This window comes from Notolepis coatsorum (assembly GCF_963971535.1).
Source record: "Notolepis coatsorum genome assembly, chromosome: 11".
NCBI classification, from domain to species: Eukaryota; Metazoa; Chordata; class Actinopteri; order Aulopiformes; family Paralepididae; genus Notolepis; species Notolepis coatsorum.
Window position 1 is genome coordinate 22,421,746 of NC_140175.1, and position 22,982 is coordinate 22,444,727.

At 42.6% G+C, this 22,982-nt stretch overlaps 1 protein-coding gene across 2 annotated transcripts in view; it reads left to right on the plus strand.

Moving 5' to 3' along the window:
* The window catches only part of setx (senataxin), a 139,158-nt gene that overhangs the window by 61,413 nt on the left and 54,763 nt on the right, over positions 1-22,982 (plus strand). For both annotated transcript variants that reach the window (XM_084325202.1, XM_084325203.1), the window contains 3 exons: positions 583-757; positions 859-952; positions 18,817-22,332. In XM_084325202.1, the coding sequence (XP_084181328.1) occupies positions 583-757; positions 859-952; positions 18,817-22,332 (3,785 nt within the window). The remainder of the gene's footprint in view (positions 1-582; positions 758-858; positions 953-18,816; positions 22,333-22,982) is intronic.

The window sequence follows — 22,982 nt, forward strand, 5'->3', positions numbered from 1 at the left end:
CATTTGACCCACATTAGATGAATGGTATAACGCTGCCCACGGAATTATAAACGCCCCCTCGGCCATCCGGTCAACATCAGATTACGTGTAGTAACTTCCAGAAGTCCGTCCAGTTGGATTTTTTTATATCGTGCCGATTGCCATCAAACTGTATTTCATCATCAATATAATGCATTTGGGGCTATAGATCACGTTCTGGAGAAAGCTGCAGAAAGAGATGAAAACATACTTATACATTAGACCATACTTTAGTATGAATATGTGAATGAAAAAGTTTAACGTTGCTTCACCCTGAACAATACATATAGGACATTGAATGGGCCCTAATAATGGCAATTTAGCAATAGAATTTAAAAAGTTATAGCCCTGCAAAGAAGGGGAATTTCTCCATAGACAAATAGAGCCGGCAACCGCCTTAGCCTTAGGCAATCAAAGTGTTAATACCAGACACATTTCCCTCAAATTTCAAATCCTCACATTTTTTTAATTATATTCTGTGGGACAGATGGGAAGCTTTGCTGGCCTGTGGGCCGCCAGTTTTTTTTAATGCAGAATTTAACCATTTCTTTGTCCACCATCCAGATGAAGTGATGGAGAGGAACCAAGATTCCTTCTGGCCGGCTTTGCAGTGTTTCATGGTGATATTGGAGTGCATGGGTTCCAGGATTTGGGGCCAGATTGACCCTCGCATAGTCTTCCGTGCAGTTACCGAGAGCCCCTGCTACAATGCAGAAATCCAGAATATTAGGAGTGAATCGTATGTCCCTTGCATATCTTATTTTTTCAGTTTTCTTCTTTGAGGCATGCTACACATTGCTGCGTGGTTATTATTGTTCTTTTTTTGTTTCGTTATTGTAGCTCTGTGAAACCAGAACCTGTTGTTGATGATGACAATGATGACGAGATGGTCACTTGCAGTCAAATGGTGTATGACTGCAAAAAAACAAACAAGGTAATAATGTACCCTTATGTCCATTAGGCACCTTTGCATGCAACAAAAAAACTACTAACCTTCTTACTCTCTTTTACTATCATGCACTCTTTCACTAATTCATCTTCCTTGTCTATATTACTACCTGCTATACTAATATGTCTCTACTACTATGCACTTAACACAGCAGCACCCAAGTTTCAGCACTGTTTAATGAACATCGTCGAAAGAATGCCTAAGCATAACCACTTCGAAAGAGGGCCTAAGCATAACCACTTCGAAAGAATGCCTAAGCATAACCACTTCGAAAGAGGGCCTAAGCATAACCACTTCGAAAGAATGCCTAAGCATAACCACTTTGAAGCAGAGAATATATGTACAAGGCGGAGGAGACCCTTCGGAGCTAAACCAGTCAGAAAGGGTATTTTCTTCGCTGTACGCGGCCTAGCCAATCAGAGAGCATCTTCGCAAACAGAGGCCACGGAAAAAAATCACGCGGCAGAGCTGGGGAAGGCTCGTTAGGCCTAATTGGGGCACACCCGAGTCGGTGTGTCCCAGCCAGGATATGAGAGAGAGGCTGCCTCTGGTTCTCTGGCGAACTCCCCATTTGGTTTTGGTTCTTTGGTTGCTAATTTTGGTTCATTTGTTTTGGTTGCTTTTCTTTGCTTTTACACCTACAACATTCATGCTGCACATACACTCATCCACACACTGCTGACACACTGATACTCATACAGTATATATTGGCTGCTCCTTTAGTTACTTATAATAAATTATTTGTTATTTCTTAAATTGTGCCTGTGTCTCCCTATTCTTGTTGCGAGCTTGAGCCAGTTCGTAACAAATGGCGGATAGCTGTGCGTATCTCCCCTCAATTGATATCCAAAACTCATCCCGCAGCTCAAACAGGTGTCGCACGCTGTAGCTATGACGTGCAGTATGTAGGAAATCCATAGGCTGAATATGATTTATTACCAGCATTTTAGGTCTATTATTTTACATTTCAAAAGCATTTCCTTTACCAGTTTAATGTATTTTTAATTGTTTTTAATTATAGGCCTATTTCACACATTCTATGAAATCAATACATTCTGCTCGCAACCACTCTAGAAAAAAGCACAAAAACATTATTCAGAATGGGATCTCTGAGGAAGGGAGCTGCCATTTTTTCCCTGAGAGAGTGGCCAGCTTATCCAGCTAACTTAACTAAACCGGCGCAGGTTAACATTTTTCCATCGGTTCCCATAGTGATTTAGCCAAACCTGCTTTGTGGAACCGAAAAGCCTTATGTCAAGTTATCCTGAAGATTATCACATACGGGGAACATGGCCCTGGGCCCCATTCTTCATACACAGATAACTGAGTTAGCTGGATAAGATTGTTGACAGTTTGTCTGTCATAAGCCTGGGATTTTCAGTTCCTTGAAGCAAGCTTGAATTTGAGCCTAACCTGTTACTGGAGCAACAACTCCTTCACCTCAAACCTGCAAATAGCAGGTTTATTAACAGGATTAGATTTGTTCATTGCTTGGATCCAAATCCTGAATTGCTAATTGCTATTCCTGCCTACTTTAAAATTACTTTTCGATGCAATTCGGTCTGATTAACAGGCAAATTTCACCATACCTCGTCCACAAACTAATTTCCACAAATGTCTGCCCATGCCCATAAGTGCCAAATGATCAAATCGCAATTATGATGAGGAATGCTTTTAGAATGAGGCAACATGTCTTGAAAAAGATCCTTTGGTTAATGAATTTTCGAATAAGAAAAAAAAAATTATTATTCATATACCTACAGTAGGCCTGCATTTATATCACTACCTGTCGGAGTAATGATTAGCCTACCACAAACAAAATATATATATGCATTTCAATATTATTATGTTACATACATAGGTATTGAAAGATAACAGTGTTTCTAGCCTTTGATAATTTAATCCACTCTTCACCTGCTGCTTCGTGACTTTCCCCATCTGCGTTGTGTTTGTTTTCAATACTTCACATTGGCTGTCACACACTGTATCAAACCCTGTTGGTACATCCGTAATCAGAAGAAAACGACACTGGCAACGTGATCTCTTTCCTTAGATCATGATGTTTATTTTCATAAACATAGCTTCGTACAAGATGTAACCCATTCTGTAATGTCCTTGAACAGTCTTTGAAGAAAAACTAAATTCATTATTCTCTACCGTCTCTTCTGCTATTAGTCCAATGGTTATGAGGCCTCGTCGTCAGCCAAAACCGCCCTTGTTAGCCGAGGCTAGCGATGACGTGGCATTTCCTTCCTCCCCGCGAGGGGATCGTTTCAAAGTCTCTGATCAACGCGTCTGCTCGCCTCCACGTCGTGTCGTAATCTAATTTACCCCGGAAGGAACTCTCATCTCATAATGTTTTCCCCCTAGCAACGGGGGCCCGCCCCTTTTCTCGTTACTACGTGACATGATACCATGGCAACAGCTGGTGACCTTTAACACACTAAATGTCCGTTTCTATTGATGTCGAACTCTCCCCGTAGCTCTCTGACCAAACCTCCCCCACCAGTGCTTATCAGGTGTTGATGTTACAAACCTGCCGACGACCTCGGAGCCCATGGCTCTATTAGCCTGTGGCTTCCCAGTCTAACTTGAAAACACACACCACTAAATACTGTCATCATCTGAGATCTAATAGCAGATGCTGTCATCTCCAGATATTTACATTATATACACATTGAAAAACAAGGATTCCTTCAGTATGTTACATTAGTCTGCTAAATCGGATGACATTTTATTATGCGTTTAGATTATCTGCAAATATCTGCCATGCTTGTTGTCTCAATTTAGATGCTTTGGCAGTTTTATATTTCAATATATAGATTATGAAGATATTTCGTTCCTCATATCTTTCCATTGATACTTGCTCAATCGAGAGAAAGTGGGTGGTCTTTCGTTTCATGGCTTTTTACTATGATTCCTCCATCAGCCAATCGTATGGTTGTTCATCATGGTTTCATCTTGTCTACTCATATTATCCAAAACGAGTTGGATAATGTATGAGGAACGGAGGTCCTGGGATATTAATTGACTGTTTACATGGCAAGAATGCATATTGTGAAGTTATATTGAATCTCTTTGTTCTTATATGATGCTTACAAATGCTAACATGCTGTGCTTCCACTTACATTTTTCTTGCCTGAATCAAGATGGAATTCTTTAAACATATGGACTATTCTAGGGCGGCTACGTGGTGCAGTGGGCAAGGCGCTCACCACGAATACTGGAGAGCCCAGCGCTCCACATTGCTTTCAGTTTAGCTGGTCGTCCGTACTAATACACATCGGCAGTATTAGGGGGTGGGAAACTGATGGGTGGGGATCGGGCGTTGTGGACAGCGACTCCTACAGGTCGGTTGGTGCGCCTGCGCAGTAGAATCAGGAAGCGATGGGGGCGGCGCCCCTCCAAAGCGCAGACCCCTGACTCTGAAAGATTTCGCCGCGCAGGTGAAAAGATGCGACTGCTGTTACCTCGAGTATCGGAGGGGACTCGTGCTATGTATGACTTAGTCCACATTGCAGCCGGCTTGTGGGAGGCAAGAAACAGCATTCGAGACAGGGGAGGGTTGAATTGGATTATACGAAATTGGGATGGGAGAAAAATAGAAAATGGGAGAAAAAGTGGATAAAAAAAAAACATAATGGACTATTTTTGCCTGAAAGGATAACCACAGTTTTTGACATGTGGTGTTGATATGGTTTCCTTGTCATTGTTGATCTTTGATATTACATTGAGTTCATACAATGTGTCAAGACCATTGATCAATATGCTTTTCCCTTTTTGGTAGTTCGTTTTAAGCTGATTAATCACTTACACAGGCTTCCAGTAAAAGTACCTGATCTGATCTATTATCAGATTTTTTATATTAACACTTTGATTACCAGCCATGCGGTGCGCCTTACCCCCGTTAAATGCCACCACCCACTTCAATGATGGCGTTGTGAACGCATAATCTCTGTCTTAAATTATGGCTATTTGTCTAATCTGCCCGTCGTTTATCAATGACTTTGCAGTCAACATTGTTGAAACGGATTGTTTTTTAATCGGTTAATTTCCGTTTTATAGCATTTTGAAAAGCCCTCGTTTTCTTGAAAATTTCAGGAAAATATATAGATTCCGTGATAATCGCCCTTTACTGGAATATTCTGGAATACACAAAAACGTTGTAATTTTTCAGCCTATTTATGAATCGTTTTTAAATAAACACTAGATTATCGATAGTATATGTGTACTTATGCACGCTATAGAAGCGGGCTGAAATATCGATTCTCTCATTTCCTGATCAGCGATCACAGCCACACACACACACGCATAGGGCAAACGCTGATATATCTGTGAAAAAAGCTCTGATTATCCCAAGACTGGTAAAATAGATTCCTTACCTCAGATCAGATGTTATCCAAAAAGATTATTCCAATTCCTGATCGCCATTCCAAATATCGATCGTGTTTATTGATTCAGCGTTGGGTACTGTAAATTAGGGGTGTAACGGTACGTGTATTCGTCCCTGCGAATTTACGGTACGGCCATCACGGTGCGGTACGCGTGCCATATGGCGAATACGCCTCAGCGCAAACACCAGTCGCACATGCAAGAACAACGCGCGGCACACCGTCAGTCGGGATACAGACTGTGACGAGCGAGCGAGAGAGAGGGAGAGAGACAGAGGGAGAGAGAGAGACAGAGAGAGACAGAGAGGGAGGGAGAGAGAGGGACACAGAGCACACCGCACGCGCGTGGGGAAACACACACACACGCGCAGTCTGGAGCGTGCGCAAACCGCTCTGCATCCCTCCCTCTCCGACTTCAGTTCAGAGCGGGCGAGTGCACGAGAAAGGCACATTTACATTGGAACAGCTGCAGGGTCGTTTTCTTGTTCGCTCAATAACGTTAACCAAATGAAACCAAGGGAAAGACACACACACGCGTCGCAGACACACACACACGCGCCAACAAACACATCAACATTCTCCCCACAATCAAATAAAAAGGACAGATCATCTGAGCTCCAGTGTTTAAATCCAAATAATCCTCTGCCATTGTTGTAAGTAACATGTCCTCTCTGTTCTGTAGTATTCAGTCTCGTCGTGAAGTTAATTCTCTCTGGAAGTGAAACTGAAACTTAACCCTTTATCTGCCGGAGCTTATTCTCATCCTTGTAGCCTCTCTGCCAGCACTGTAAGTCTATGGAGATGTTCACCTTCTTTGCAGGGCTATAACTTTTTAAATTGTATTGCTAAATTGACATTACTATGGCCCATTCAACATCGATTATCTATCGTTCAGGATGTGGGAACGTTATACTTTTTCATTCAAACATTCATACAAAAATACCTTCTAGAGTATAAGTATGTTTTTATCGTTTTCTGCAGTAATTCCTAGAACGTGAGTTATAGGCCTAAACGCATATATAGATTATCGATTGCCGTTTATTCCCGATACACGCTATATTAAAAAATTCAACTGTATATGATACGTTATGATTCATCATGCGCGGAGGAAAGGGGGGGGGGGGGTAGTTTATAATTCCGTTTATAGTCCGTTTATAATTCCGTGGCCGACGTTAAATCATTCATGTCGTATGGGTGATGTATAGATCAGAGCAGTTTGTATCGAAAATGGTAAAAAAACAGGCTGAAACTCACCCCAGTCTCCTCGTAGCGTTGGGTGATGAGCGTGGAGCAAAAAGATCGCTATTATGGGATGTTGATCTAGGTGAACCATTTCCGGGTTGTATATTACTAATACACGTCCAATCATGTTGTTTATTGAGTTATGGCAACGGATCGATATGCACGGTGTTTGGATGGAGTCCCGCGAGCGATAGCGAGTGGCCGGACGGAATAGGGAGACACACCGGCATCACAATTATCAACATCCGGTTGCAACTCGCCGATCGACCACCAGGTGGCGGTATTGAAGCGTTGGAGAGTTGAGCGGAGATCTACAGCACCCGTCAAGGATCCGTGGGTGAAATATGAATACCATGACAGAAATTTGAAATATTGATCTCAAAGACGCTGTAAAACGTCATTGGCAGATTACGCATGGCGAGGAATGACGTGGTAACACGTCATTGGCGAGAAAAGGGTTAAGGATGCGCAAGGATAAGTTGTTAAAGGGGCAGTAGGCAAGTGGATGCCTGAACACAGAATGACATCAGTATCACTGACTACCACGGCAAGCCTATAGAAAATTATTCTATTTAATTATTATTATTATTATTATTATTATTATTATTATTATTATTATTATTATTATTATTATTATTATTATTATTATTATTATTATTATTATTATTATTATTATTATTATTATTATTATTATCATAAATATAATATATATATAAAAAAAAAATGATATAATTATTATAAATATTTTTTTCTGTTGTACCGAACCGTGACCCCAATACCGAGGTACGTACCGAACCGTGGCTTCTGTGTACCGTTACACCCATACTGTAAATACATAATCCACGCGTTTTCCGGGCCGGCGATCACAATGGATTCTTCAGTTGGCTTGACGGAAAAGTAAAATGAGGAAACCTATTAGTCGACTAATTGGTCGAAAGGAGACTGCCAACCTCTTAGTCGAATACAAACAAATTTAAAAAGTATATATATATATATATATTTTTTTTTTATCATTCTTTCCAAAATAAGAGGCCTAGAAGCGTGGCTAACGCTAATGGCACGCATACCAGAGGCTAACTGCCTAAGAAAACAGGCACAGAAGCACTGAAAGAGGATTTCACCCATCTAATGAACACACTAGACTAGACAAATATCAAGATGTATCCATCAGTGGACCAATTGCATGCTTTTGCAGAGGACAAGAAGCCTTCAGTCGACTCCTTCAGACATTAACACTTGGAGTGCCACGGACGCGTTTTGTCGTTAGTTCATGCCGCCAGTTGAATGCCAGCAAGGCTATATAGCGTTTGTTTGTCGTAATTTTTTTATTAGCGATTTGAATTAATTTCATCAATTGAGCCTCACGCTAGTGTTGCAGACTCTCTCTGAGCTCCATTGGGAAAATACCGCCCCCTATCGTCTCTCCCTGTGTAACTGCACCCCATTAGATTAGACTGATGAAGGGGGGGGGGGCAGTTTCCTCATTTAACTTTTCCGTCAAGCCAACTGAAGGATCCAAGTGATCGCAGAGCCGCAAAACAATGTGGAATACATATTTACAGTACCCAACGCTGAATCAATAAACGCGATCGATATTTGGAATGGCGATCAGGAATTGGAAGAATCTTTTTGGAGAACATCTGATCTGAGGTAAGCAATTTATTTTACCAGTCTTGGGGTAATCGGATCTGTTTTGACCTATATATCAGCGTGTGCCCTATATGTGTGTGTGTGTGTGTGTGTGCGCGCTGATCAGGAAATGAGAGAATATATTTTACAGATTGCTTATATAGCGTGCATAAGTACACATATACTATCGATAATCTAGCGTTTATTTGAAAACGATTCATAAATAGGCCGAAAAATTACGTTTTTTGTGTATGCCAGAATATTCCAGTAAATGCCCTTTATCACGGAATCTATATATTTTCCTGAAAAACGAGGGCTTTTCAAAATGCTATAAAACGGAAATGAACCGATTATTTAAAAAAAATATTAAAAAAAATCCGTTTCGACAATGTTGACTGTAAACAAGTCATTGATAAACGACGGGCAGATTAGACACATAGCCATAATTTAAGACGGAGATTATGCGTTCACAACACTATCATTGAAGTGGGTGCTGGCATCCAACCACGTTTTGCCATGTTAACAACTGGCAACCAAAGTGTTAAGCACCCCCCACAGCCCAAATTGAATGATAAAAAAATATATATATTATATATATATATATAGTTTTTTTAGTCGACTAACAGAAAATTTTGGCCAATCATAGTCGACTATCCAAATCCTTAGTCGGTGACAGCCCTAGTAATCAATGCATAGCCATTCGCTTAATTACCGAGACCCATGGTCGCAGTTCTGGCCGTGTTCTGAGCAAGCCAGACAGCTTCAGACGGGCAGTACAGCAAAATAAAGGTTTAACTATCCACAAGGGAATAGAGCAGTCCTTGTGTATTTCCAATGCTCGATTCTTCTCTCAGGCCGATGCAATGTCTTAGACCTAGCTAACTAGATAGCCCCCTTACATAGTAATACACTGGCTTCTTCATGAAACAACTTATTGATTTCCCCATTCAAAACTACCACAGTGATCCGTCACCTTTATATTAAACTGTTCTGATAATGTGTAAATAAAAGTGGGAAAACTCAGATGTAATATCCTTACATTTCAGGCTGTAAGAAACCGTATCAAAGAATAAGCTTCTGCATGGTTAAATCCATGCAAGATTGTTTAATTCAACTTTCACTCATCTTTATCAGGGCAAACGGCCTACACAATGGGGGCGACACTGGCTTAGGAGGGTAGAGCAGTCGGCTGGTAATCTGAAGGTTCCCGGTTTGATTCTGGCCCCCTGACTCCTCCTGGCATCGTGTCGGAAGTGTCCTTGAGCAAGACGCTTAACCCCCTAACTGCTCCAGATGAGCAGGTTTGCACCTTGCATGGCTGCCTCCACTGTCAAGCCCTTCCCATAGTCGAGCGGACCGTACACGGAGCAGACTCCCGCGGGCTCAAAGTGGACCCAAAGGGTACTCAAAGCAGACCCAAAGCAGAGTCCAAGTGCGAAGCTCCTATTTTCTGACGCGCGGACGTCCGCGGCGCCCACTTGGTGTCACACAAAACGCTGCTTGGGGTCTTTGTTGACCATGACCTGCATTAAATGACACCGCGCGAGGAGAGTTAGAGATTAGCCCTCGACGCCATCGCCATCTTGTGGTAAAAACGATGGCACAGATAGACGCACATTTTGAGGAGAGACTGGCAAATGAAGTACAGAAATACAGATATTAATATGATACATCACTCCGGGACTATAAAAAGCTGGCGCCACTAGCTGTATGTATCTGTAAACTGGCGCGAGACATTGGTCCGTGGAGGTCCGCTGAGGTACGATCCACTATGAAAGCTCAATGAGTCCAGTGGACCTCCGCGGAGTCCAGTCCATGTACGGTCCATTCGACTATGGGAAGGGCTTTAGTGTGTGAATGTGAGGCATAAGTTGTAAAGCGCTTTGGATAAAAGCGCTATATGAATGCAGTCCAGTCCACAATGAGCTAGGTCCACATCTAGTCAACAAAAAGTGACTAGAAGTTTCAAACATTTTGAAATCAACTAGAATTGAAAGGAGCAGTATGTCCAGGCACATGAGTTAACCTTGCTCCACAACCACAGTCAGGACAGCCGAAACCCGACCAATTTTCCGCCGTCGACTAAAAACACACTTCTTCAATCAATATCTGAAATGAAAAAAAAAAAAATTGTACTAGTAGGGCTGGGTATCCCCACTGATTTCCCAAAACGATTCGATTCCGATTCACAAGGTCCCGAATTGATTCGATTTCCGATTAAATTAGATTCAATGCTATAAAATTTTAATGGTTCAAGGAACCCTCTAACACAGGGGTGGGCAATTATTTTTCCCGGGGGGCCGAATGAGCAACTGAAAATATGTTGGAGGGCCGGGCCAAAATTCCAAACTCAATTATGCATAATATACATTTTATTTCTATATAAAAAGCAGTAAATGGCATTGTTTTGACCCCTGGTAATAGTGTATGTTATTATTTGGCAATTAACACTTTCTTTGCCACGCTTATGTACATCCTTATACCATCCTCTGCCAGCTCTATTTGTCTATGGAGAAGTTCCCCTTCTTTGCAGGGCTATAACTTTTTAAATTGTATTGCTAAATTGACATTACTATGGCCCATTCAACGTCAATTATCTATCGTTCAGGATGTAGGAACGTTATAATTTTTCATTCACATATTCATACTAAAATACGGTCTAAAGTATAAATATGTTTTTATCGTTTTCTGCAGCATTCTGCAGAACGTGATTTATAGCCCTAAATGCATTATATTGATGATCAAATACAGTTTGATAGCGATCGGCGCCAGATAAAAAAATTCAAATGGACGTGCTTCTAGAAGTTACTACTTATCATCTGATGTTGACCGGATGGGGGGGGGGGGGTCGTTTATAATTCCGTGGCCAACTTTAGATGATTCATGTAGTGTAGGTGATATGATCATTAGAGCAGTTTGTATCGAACACGGTAAAAATAAACGCTGAAACTTACCCCAGTCTCCTCGGGCCGTTGGGCGGTGAGCGTGGAGCAAAAATATTCCTATTATGGGTTGTTGAAATATGCGATCCATCTCCAGGTTGTATAATAGTATATACGTCCAAATCATGTTGTTTATCGAGTTATTGCTAACGGATCGCTATCCATTGTGTCGAGCTCGAGTCCCGGGACCTATAGCGAGTGATCGGACCGAATTTGGATGAGCACCAGTTTCCGTTTCCGGTTTGGGCGATCCGCCGATCCGCCACCAGATGGCGCTCTTGAACCGTTGGAGAGTTGAGAGGGGATCAACAGTAGATCTCAAGTCTCCGCGGGAGAAATATGATTGCGATCACAGATTTTTTGAAATATTGATCTCAATGACGTGTTACGGCGTCATTGGCAGAATTAGCATGGCGGGGAATGACGAGTTAAGGCGTCATTGGCGATCAAAGTGTTAAAATGTGAGGTTAGCTTTCAAAAATATCATTTATTCAAATAGAATTTATTTCCAAAATGATAAACAAAATGTGAAACATTAATAACAAAGGGCATGTATGAAAAAGTGCTATACAAATAAAGTTATTATTTTGAGTTTCATATACTATTGAAACAAGGATTTTCTTAGCTTTCTAAAGACATCACATCATCTTATAGCCAAAATAAACAAGACATGTCACTGAACTGTGTAAAGAAAAGTGTCCCAGTTGTGTAGCCTTTTTTACTTGACATGCCTATATTAAACATTTAATGTTTTCAGAACTGTGCAAAAAAAAGAAAAAAAAATATCAAGTGTCCCATTTCACTTGTTATATTTCCACATTTTAGTGTTCTTCAGTTCTTTTTTTTTTTTCAGTGTGATAAATCCAGTCTCTGTTGAGCTTTAACAAGGCTATCAAAGTCAGGTTGCATGTCTGAGGTGGAGATGCGAAGCACAGCTGCCAGATGTTCATCAGTGAGAGAGGATCTGTACCTGGACTTGGTAAACGTCATGACTGAGAATGTCTGTTCACATATGTAGGTGGATCCAAAGATAACCAACATCTTCTGAGCATGTCTCCTCATGTTTGGAAAGTTCTCCTCCTTGAGAGCAGAGTAGAACTCTAGCAGCGATGCTGACTTAAAGTGCTCTTTCAGTAGTGAATCAGACTGCAGGTCAATGAGTTCAAGCTGAACATCAGTGGGTGCACTATCAACACTGCAGGTAAAGGGAGAGGAAACCAGCTGCATTTCATCCTCAACCTTTTTGAAATCTTGAAAACGCCTTGAAAATTCATCATGCAGTGCTCCTAACATGGATGAGTACCTGTGCCGGTGATCAGTTGATGGTTTGACTTCTTTCAGGGTTTTCATGTGTTCGAGATTGTTGCTGCCTAGTTGCCTTGAAATTAATTGCAAATAAAAAAAATGTAATCTACCTACCTCAGTTGTGAAAAAAACCCACACTTTCGACAGTTTTCGGCTTGCCATTGCCCCGACTGCTTTGTTGTTGAATCAAGTCAAATCCTAGGTAAGCGTATATTGTGCGTGTGAACGTTGACATGAAAAGATTATTTTTTTTTTATATATATATTAGAGCTGGGCCGTTAACGGCGTTAACGTGCTGCGTTAACGCTATACTAGTATCGCGCGATAATATAATTAACGCATTACATTTTCTTTTTTTTTACCTTTATTTACCCAGGGTAGGTTCTCTGAGCACAGATGCTCTTTTTCAGGAACGCCCTGCTTCACATTCACACAGTTCCATTCACACCTGGGAGCTGCCCAGTACAACCACAGTTGACACCATTGGCCACTGAGCAACTCCACTGGAGCAGTTGATTCAAGCCATGTCACATAGTTCAAGTTTGAAATGATTCTTTCTGTTTTGCTCCTGAGAGTGCTAGATACTGTACTGGTAATATTATTTATTTGTGTTAACTTCTGAATAAAAAATTTATTAAACACAAGTACATCTTATTGAACATTATTTTGATATTTCATTACTGTAACTGAGGGGTTACAAAACCCTGACTGTATTAAAGATTGTGATAGATTAAACCACTGCTAGTTATGTACTTTAATTACTGGCCAGACAGTACATCAAATATAGATGGTGAACACCCACAAGAACACGGCATTGACAAAGAAATAGTATTTGAGGGTAATTTATTATTATTAGGCAACGTTAGGTTACAGAATGAGAATTAGGGTCGCGCTTGTATGGCGAAGAATATACGTAAAGTCAGTCAATAGCATGAGTCACTAAGAATAGCAGGAATCCTACGATGGGTCTAAGTTGACACCACCTGTCGTATAGTAGCAACTATATAGGGCAACACTGGTACCGCCGGGAGACAATGGGTTCCCTCCGGGGGTGTAAGGCCTGGAGGGTAGAGGAATGTTCGGGTACTCCGTCTGATTCAATGAGGAATAAAGAGACTCCAGGTACAGGAGTCGGTCCTTGATCAGCAGCAAAGTAATAATTGTAATCCAAATGCTCGACAGCATTGATGACAGCTAGCCAGCCTCCGTCCACGAGGCCGGCCCGAGTTGTAATCCTCACAAGGTTGAATCCCAAACGATAGTGGAAATCAACGATGCTCCTCTCCGGGTACCACGTTCCAAATCAATATAATCCAACCAGTAATGGTTCTGCAATCGCCGACGCCGATTCTCCTGTGTACATGTCCAACGGTTCTCCGCCTAGGACTCCTCGGGTGTGGGCGACGTATTTAGGCCACACACCCTGGTTAAGTACACTAGCTAAAGACACGACGAACCGCTGGGTAATGCTACACACGAACGAACTGTGGCCGCACGATATACAATAAATGAACGACTATTTACTTCACATTAGATTAAGTCGAACTCAACGTTACTTCATTAAACTCTGACACTTTTACCATTCTATTCGCACGCGGTTCTCAATGCTCTGTTAGACGCAAGGTTGCTCACTTCACTGCACGTTGACTCGTGGTGAAGGTGGGTAAGGTACTGAACGAAGACACGAAGCTAAGAGCACGGTGTGCGCACCTTGCGCTGTATTTATACTTAAGTGAATATCTAGTCCCAACCTCAGTCCTTGTCTGGTATCACTACGCTGACTCCGGGCATGTTCCGACATGCCTGCACTTGTCTTTGAACTTGCCGTTGGGGGCTTGCGCCCTGGCGCCTGGGGGCGCTGTCCAATAGGAGAGCGAATATTACTCTGGTTTGAACGCAGGTAAAGGGATATTCCGTGTATATATATAAATAATATACAAAGTATATCAAACAATAAAGGTAGATTCTCAGTTTAATCTGGCCCTTCACAACAATTACCAATTATCATAGCAAAACAGCTTTTTCAAACAGTCTGTAATGCATTTTGGAAACGGGAGATGGGCTCATGGTGTAATGGGCCACCTGGCCTGAGAAACATAAGGAGGAAAGAAAAAGTAAGGACTTACTTCTGGTCATTATTTGGGTAGAACACACATATTTTGAATGCCTTCGGCAGGTTTTTTTTTTTTTTTTTTTGAGACATTTTAATCTAGATTAATCTAGATTAAATCCAGGATTGCAGATAGATTAATCTAGATTAAAAAAATTTATCTATGCCCACCTCTAATATATATATATATATATATATATATATATATTTAATTATCATGTAATCTTTCGCGGGCCGGTCAGAATCATCCATACGGCCCGCGGGCCGTACAATGCCCAGGTCTGCTCTAACATGTTGCATTGTTAAAAATATCAATGTTACATTAAAGGGGAACTATCTTATAAATGGCCTTTTTGAGTGTTTAGCATTGTTTCCTAGCTATGTGAACTTATATTAATATGATCTATGTCTCAAAATTCTCATATTGGCGCATTCTTCCAATTCTCCTCTCACAATATTCACCCTCACTGAACTGAGTCATTTGAAAATGTGATGATTTGTGATGTCAGAAAGACACCGCTGCATGTTAATGGAGAGGTGCAGGATGAGCTGCACACAGTTCTGCTGCCCAGGCTCAAAACGGCTCGAGATCTTGAGGTAGAAAAATGCTGTTTTTGAGGACTTTATTAGAAATACAAAACAATGAATAAAAAAAATATATATATTACAGAGGTGTTCCATAGACTCACAGGAATTGTGTAAAAGTGCCCAAATAGTGAAAGAAATAGTAAAATAGTTCCCCTTTAAGAATTGACTCAAGCAGTTACATGAATGTACTTTTTATTGGAACATTGCCTTTTGCATATCTATGATGTCTCAGTAAGTGGTTTCGTAGATTTGTTGTATTTCCACAATCATTATCTATGTCTGTCACTATAGCCAATGGAAATGCTAGAAATGGTCATGTGGGCTGGGAGAACCAATGGAAAATGCCTATCCCTAGGCCAAACTTAATTGCCAGGTCTACACCCTCCCCAGACTGACAGTGGGGCAATGCGCGCAATTACTAGGAAGGGAATTGGCATAACGACTAAATTGGGGGATGAAAAACCAAAAAAATCAAGTTTTTATTTAATAATTTTTTTTAAGATCGATCTTGGGATTTTATTAATCGCTAATTCAAAGGAAGATCGATTCAGAATCGGGAAATTGATTTTTTTTAACCCAGCCCTATTTACTAGTATGCACTCTGCTACTAAGGAATCTACCTTGCCTATATTATTACCTACTATGCACTCAAGTCTGTAGCACTCAAGTTCGACACTGTTGAACTGAGGAACAATGTTACTTACCATTAGCTGCCAGAGTTGTACCCTGCCTGCTAGGGGTGTAACGGTACACAAAATCCACGGTTCGGTACGTACCTCGGTTTTGAAGTCACTGTTTGGTATTTTTTTTGTACAAAAAAAATTGCTTTTCATTTATCTATTTATTTAACTGTATTAAACAATATAAAACGAATTGGCCATAATTGACTGAGCAAACTAATGCTTACTGCTGTAACCTACTAATAACACTACTAGTAAATCTTTTTTTTTTATCCACTTTTTCTCCCATTTTCTATATTTTCTCTCATCCCAATTTTGTATCATCCAATTCAACCCTCCCCTGTCACGAACGCTGTTTCTTGCCTCCCACAAGCCGGCTGCAATGTGGACTAAGTCATACATAGCACAAGTCCCCTCCGGTACTTGAGGTAACGGCAGTCGCATCTTTTCACCTGCGCAGCTCGATCTCTCAGTGGCGAGGAGTAGCGCGTGGGAGGCTCACGCTGCCCCCGACACTTCCTGATTCTACTGCGCAGGCGCACCAACCGACCTGTAGGAGTCGCTGTCCACAACGCCCGATCCCCACCCATCAGTTTCCCACCCCCTAATACGGCCAATGTGTATTAGTACGGACGACCAGCTAAACTGAAGGCAATGTGGAGCGCTGGGCTCGAACAGGCGAGCCCAGCGTCTCCGCATTCGTGGCGAGCGCCTTGCCCACTACGCCACGTAGCCGCCCAACACTTAAGTAAATCTGACGATTATTATATAGCAGACGGATGCCTTGGAGGATAAGTCGTGGACAACTGTAGCGTGTGCTTGTTTATACATAACCCCTTTCATGATGACTGTGATGCTTGAATACAGGGGCAGGGCTTGCATCACAGTCATGAAAGGGGCTAGTTTATAGAGCTGGTGGTATGACTTGCTGGCTGAAATACGGACGAGGGAATGAATGAATGAAAACTTTATTAACAGATTGCAGAATGGGTACAATACAGTACGGCTCAATACACACAATAGTTAAGGGGATGCAGACCAGAAAAAGACGTGTCTTGTTTACATCAGGGTCCCCCATTTTCAATTCATAGTGCTAGGTAGCGGGGCTATATTACTTTTAACATGTGCTTAAACCCAGTGTTCTCGACAACGGAGTATGGTCGCAGATCTGCTGCTATAAAAACACATATGGCGTTTGTTATTGCGTTGGCCCGGTCTGAATTAATAGCGAGATGCTTCGTTAATGCAACGGAGAGCTGGGTTTGCACTAGCATATGTTTCTTCCGTGTACCAGTGATATTCACATTCGGGTGATGCCGTTTCAAATGCGTGATAAAGTTCGCAATAAAGTTGAACAATGACATGGCTCTGGCTTGTCAGTTAGTATTGACTCGCCATACTTAAGGCTAATATGCTATGCTGAATTACAGCTCTCGTTCAGTGTAGCTGTGCGCTGCGTGGGAGGAACAAACAACATCCGGTTAGTTGTGCACGTTATATTATATATAAGTTCCGCAAAAAAAGGTTCCATACCGTTGCAATCGCTCGGTGCACAGCGCGTACTGTACCGGAGGACCACATTGAGGCGGTACAGTACGTATCCGCGTACCGTTACACCCCTACTGCCTGCTGACTTGTTGTACAGAACTTGTAAGTCGCTTTGGATAAAAGTGTCAGCTAAATGTAAATGTTAACAAGACACTTAACTTCGTGGTATCTTTAAAGGTCAACAGTGTAGGGTTAGGGTTAAGAGGTTAAAGGTCAACAGTGGCTAAAAGTTTAGCGCTTTTCATCAGATGTGATTGTTGATAATCTACAAGGTATCGAAGTAAAATTTTTCCAATACATTGGAAGCCTACTGTATGAAAGGGATGAATCCAAATGGCACAAAATGGCACCAAATAGCTTTACAGTAAAAAAGCACATTGAACCAAGGTCTCGAGTTATGTCTTAACACATTGAGTGCCAGCAGGGGGCGCACGATTTATCGCTTGAATGCCAGCCTTTTGGGACTGATTTTCCGGTATTGCATGATTTTCGCGGAGCTATTTCTATATTCTATATTATGCCTAATACGCCCCTCACTTATCAATGACTTGCTTGCAGTCAACATGTACGAAACAGATTGTTTTTTCATCTGTACATTTCCGTTTTATGCCGTTTTGAAAAAGAATTTTTTGGAAATGATTAGAAAAAAATTAAGATTCCGTGGAAATAGCCATTTACTGGAATACACACAACACGTTGTCATTTTCCGACTGATCGTTTTCAAATAAACGCTAGATTATCGATAGTATATGTGTACTTATGCACGCTAGAGAAGCGGGCTGAAAAATCGATTATCTATGACCTGGTCAGCGCTAACGTCATATACACACATAGGGGACACGTTGTGGAATATGTGAAAAAAAACATCTGATTACCCCAAGACTGGTAAAATAGATTCCTTACCTCACATCAGATGTTCTGCAAAAAGATTATTCCAATTCCTGATCGCGTTTATTGATCCAACGATCCAATCTCGAAACACATATTCCATGCTGCTCTGAGGGTCCACAATGAATGCAATCGTCTCGGGTTACATGCCTGAGAAGTAAAATGTGGATTCCGGTCCCCCCCCCCCCCCATGCATTTCCATTGAGTCCAATCCAATGGGTGCATTACCATCCGGGAGACGATAGGGGGCGGTATTTTCCCTGTTCGAGCTCATAGACAGTCCCAATGATAACGTGAGGCTGGATTGATGAAAAATGAATGGATATCACTAATAAAAGCAATAACGATTAAATAAGGAGATTTCTCGTCGTTGGCACTCAACGCATGGCGGCGAACAATGACATTTCTCGTCGTTGGCACTCAAAGTGTTAAGCACAACAATGTGTTACTGTTTGATTTCTGTGACCGTCTACTTGTTAAATACAAAAGCTAATGTTCCATGTTTATCTTTCTTCTTTTAATATAGGAAAAGAACACCAGACCCTCACACAGTGTGGACAACATTGTGAACTACGAGGAAATGATGTCCCTCATGAAGTCGGATCTGGGTCAGGCGATGCGTATGCACAACAGCACATTTCTGTGGTTCATACCCTTTGTGAAGTCCATCATGGGACTCCACTCTCTCATGAAGATCAGCGACTATATCTACGTCATCATTAACTATATTTGCGAAGAGATAAATGGGGACCTGCACTTCAAGCTTTCCAGAACCTGCGACAAGGTCACAGAGTTTTTAACACTTATTTTAGTCCACATCATTGAGCAGCATCTTGGCAAGGGCCAGATGGACTCGCTTTATTACTGCAACGGAAAGTGGCTGGAGATAGTGATGACGAGCGCTACCTTACCTAGGCAACCCTCCCAAGGCATGAGCGCCTTGGTCTCCTCCACCTCTTCCTCCAGGTTTGCTACGAGCGGAGATGTTCCACAGGCGTGCATGCAACTCATCCGCAAACTGCTAAAAGTGGTGAGCCAACTGAGTCCGGACACCAGGTGTTCCCGATTCCTGAACCTCATAAACAAGCATCTCAGGGAAGGCACACAGAAGGAATGGAGCCTTACCATGTTGGAAAGAAAAGAATTGCGCGTCTGTCTGATAAAATATCTCGATCAGATGGCAAGCACCCCTGAAATGAAAGTGACGCTGTGCCCTGACCCCTGCAACAAAACACGTCCGATATCTCCACCACAAACATGCAGCAACACCTCAAGGCCTGAAGCATTACGTATTGATCAGCCTGAAGCATTACGTGTTGATCAGCCTGAAGCATTACGTATTGATCAGCCTGAAGCATTACGTATTGATCAGCCTGAAGCATTACGTATTGATCAGCCTGAAGCATTACGTATTGATCAGCCTGAAGCACAGTATTCTGTAAAACAGGAGCCGCTTTCTCACAAGGAGCCAAGTGGCTTTGCTCAGACTGATGACCCCATGCAGAAAAAGATGCATTCCACTCTGAAAGATGAGACTGACGTGACGGGTAGAGTAACTGCTGAGCTTGCTTCTTGCAGTTCCAATCCAGGGACAATGAATGCTGCCCGTCTGAAATCGGGACTTGCTCAACTTATGGCTCTAAACAAATCTAACAAAAAAAGTCTGAAACTGTCTTCAGGAAAGGTTGAGTCAAAAATCCAGAGGCCCTCCTCTGACGAGATAAAGACACAGGCATCAAGCTCTGAAACAGAATCTGAATGTGCTGATGATGATTTGCCCCTTTCAGTTTTGAAAACTAGACTGACTGAACCTGAACGGCACTCTCCAGTGCCTGTGTTTGAAGAGAGAGCCAGGGCAGATGTAATAGTGATATCGGATACTGACGATGAGGATGAGGAGACAGAGCTTGAGGATGAATTGGAAAAAGAAGATTTGCTCCTGGAAAGGGTTAAGACAGAAAACAACCCTTTGGAAATTGATGACGCTGATGATGATCTTAATCTTGGTTATGATGGAAGCATAAGTGAATCCCAGGTGTTCGAGTTCGAGACACAGGAAGATGTGGTATCTGCCTGGGATAAGGGACGCCTGGAAAATGAACCTGTTGAAACAGCCATAAAAGAGAGACGAGCTGTCGATGAGTCCTGCCTTGCCACGCAGCCCATAACCAATGCTGACATCGAGGAGGCTTTTCAACAGATAGATGAAGAGTGCGGGGTGCAGAAAGCGCCTCCCGAAGGCCTCAGACGAGCTCCTGTTGTCAAAAAACGGAGTCTCTTAGTTGAACCCAAGCCATTGCCAACCAAGCCTCAAGGAAAGAAAGCTCTTTCGAAACGAGCGCCAATTCAAGCTCCAGAGTCAACAATTCCACCTCTCAAAGTAGATTCAAAACCCCAACCGAACAGATCCGAAAATTACGGCAAGCCCTCCACTTCGACCTCTTGGTCAAGTTCCCCCGGTACTCGTACTCCGGCCGTAGTCCCCCCTAAAAAGGTCCGTAAGGTAGTGGAGGTACTGTCCACGGCAGAGAAGCTGGGCCTGAAGAAGAAACAGCGTAAGGCCTTTGATTATTCCCAGAGGTCGTTGGACTCTCTTGATGAGCTGAGGCGCTACGGCCAAGGGGTCCACGTTGAGCCGAAAAATAAGTCAACCAGGAGGAGCAAGAAGCAAATGAGCTTGCCACAAAAAACGTCTCCTAAAGGTAGCAAACGTAAGTTAATGTCTGAACAGCAGCATCAGTTCTACATACAGAGCAGGGCCAAGCGTACAGTGTCGGGAGCAGGCACCTCTGTACACGTGACAGAAAATGAAGACATGGGGCCGAAAAAGCTAATTGCAAAGAGGAAGGCAAGCAATGATAACCGAAAGCCTAAAGGGTATCGAATGGAACAAGAGGAGGAGGAGGAGGAGGATGATGATGATGATGATGATGATGATAATACCCTGCCATGTTCTCAACCGGATCGTATCCAGAGGGAGTGTAAAACCTCAGGGTCCAGTGGGAACAATTCAGCAGTGTCTGATGTGCGCAGGATGACGTCGCACGATGAAAACCACGAGTGGTTGCAATGCACTCAGAATGAACCCACAGACATGGACCTTTGTTCTCAGATGGAGGACATGGACGTGGACTTCCAACACACGCAACACGACACTGTAGATATGGATATATCATGCAGTCAAACGCCACTGGAGGGAGAGATTGAACTCTCTGACTGGACTAATCCCGTGGAGGCAAATGAAAAGCAAGGATTCAAGAGAACTGAACCCTCTACTCGTGCAAATTCTGCTCAGGGCGACAACCACTTGTTTTTGAAGCCCGGAATGTCTCCGATGACACGCAAAAAGGCCAAGCCATCTACCACCAAAATCTACGCTACCTCAAGTTCTAGGAGTGACTCCCTGGTGGAGGAGATGGCAAAGACGACTGACTCTGCTGGAAGACCCAGGCCTACCCGGCCAGCCGTGCCTGTGCGGAGGCCTGGTGCTCCTCAGCCATCGACGGGAGTAACCCAAGCTCAACCACCACCCCAAACGCTGTCTCATCTGATGCTACCTCCAAAACCACCACCGCCTAAACTCCCATCTGCAACGGAAGTCAAAGTGCTGCACACTTCTGGACACCTCCCATCACCTATTGCCAAACCCTACCGCCCTCTCCAACCCTGTGCCAGTGGTTCAGTGCCTCCCTCTTACATGACTTATGTTACGCCTGAGGTCACCTACCGCCCTCAACAACCTTGTGCCAGAGGGTCAATGCCACCCACTTACAAGACTTACGCTAGGCCTGAGGCTCCTGTAGTCAAGCAAATGCCTGTGGGTTTGCCCCCTAGGGATTCCGTTATCCAGCTTGACCCCTCCACCCCTGTTGAGAACATCTTGAAATGGTCTTATGCACACTTCTCAAACTATAAAAGTTTTGGGACTGCAACTGACGAGCTTATCCCATTCCCACTGGAAAAAGTGGGTACTAGCTTTAGGTCCTTTGACGAATACTACAAGATCTTCTACCCCCTGCTGCTTCTCAACACATTCGAGGAGGTGTGTATTCAGTATGTAGATTGTGTTCATGTTACATTTTAAGCAGTATAGTCTGATAGGGTTGGGTCGGTACCCAACGGTACCTTTTTTCGGTACTTAAATTGCAGTTGTAACTTGTAAAGAATAAGTCCAAACGCCGCAATTTCAACATTGTTATTTATTTCGAACGTTTTGTTATTTATTGTTCTAACACACCACACAAAATAAATCGCATGATTATGTTTTTAAATATCAACATTATCGGGCGCCCTCGTGGCGCATACCATAGTGCCTCGCGCACCTACGCGGCCGACCCGGGTTCGATCCCAGCTCCCGTCGTTATTTGTCGCATTTCCTCCCCACCTCTCCTCCCGTTCGCCCTCTGCTCTGTCGGTCCTGCGTGACCAATAAAAGCTGTAAAAATGCTAAAAAATTATATATAAAAAAAAAATATATATATATATCGACAATATCTGGCCGCCATAAATATGATCAAACACCTCTGACCTTGTCTGGTCTTTCCAAAGACCCAAGAGACGGGACACTAATCTATATTTGTGGAAAAGGCTCCTTCTTGTCTAGTATATCACACTCTTATACTAAACATGTAAAGGTACCAAAATCTGGTACCGCTTGATCTAGCATGAATCGGTACTCGGTAGTAGTAATTC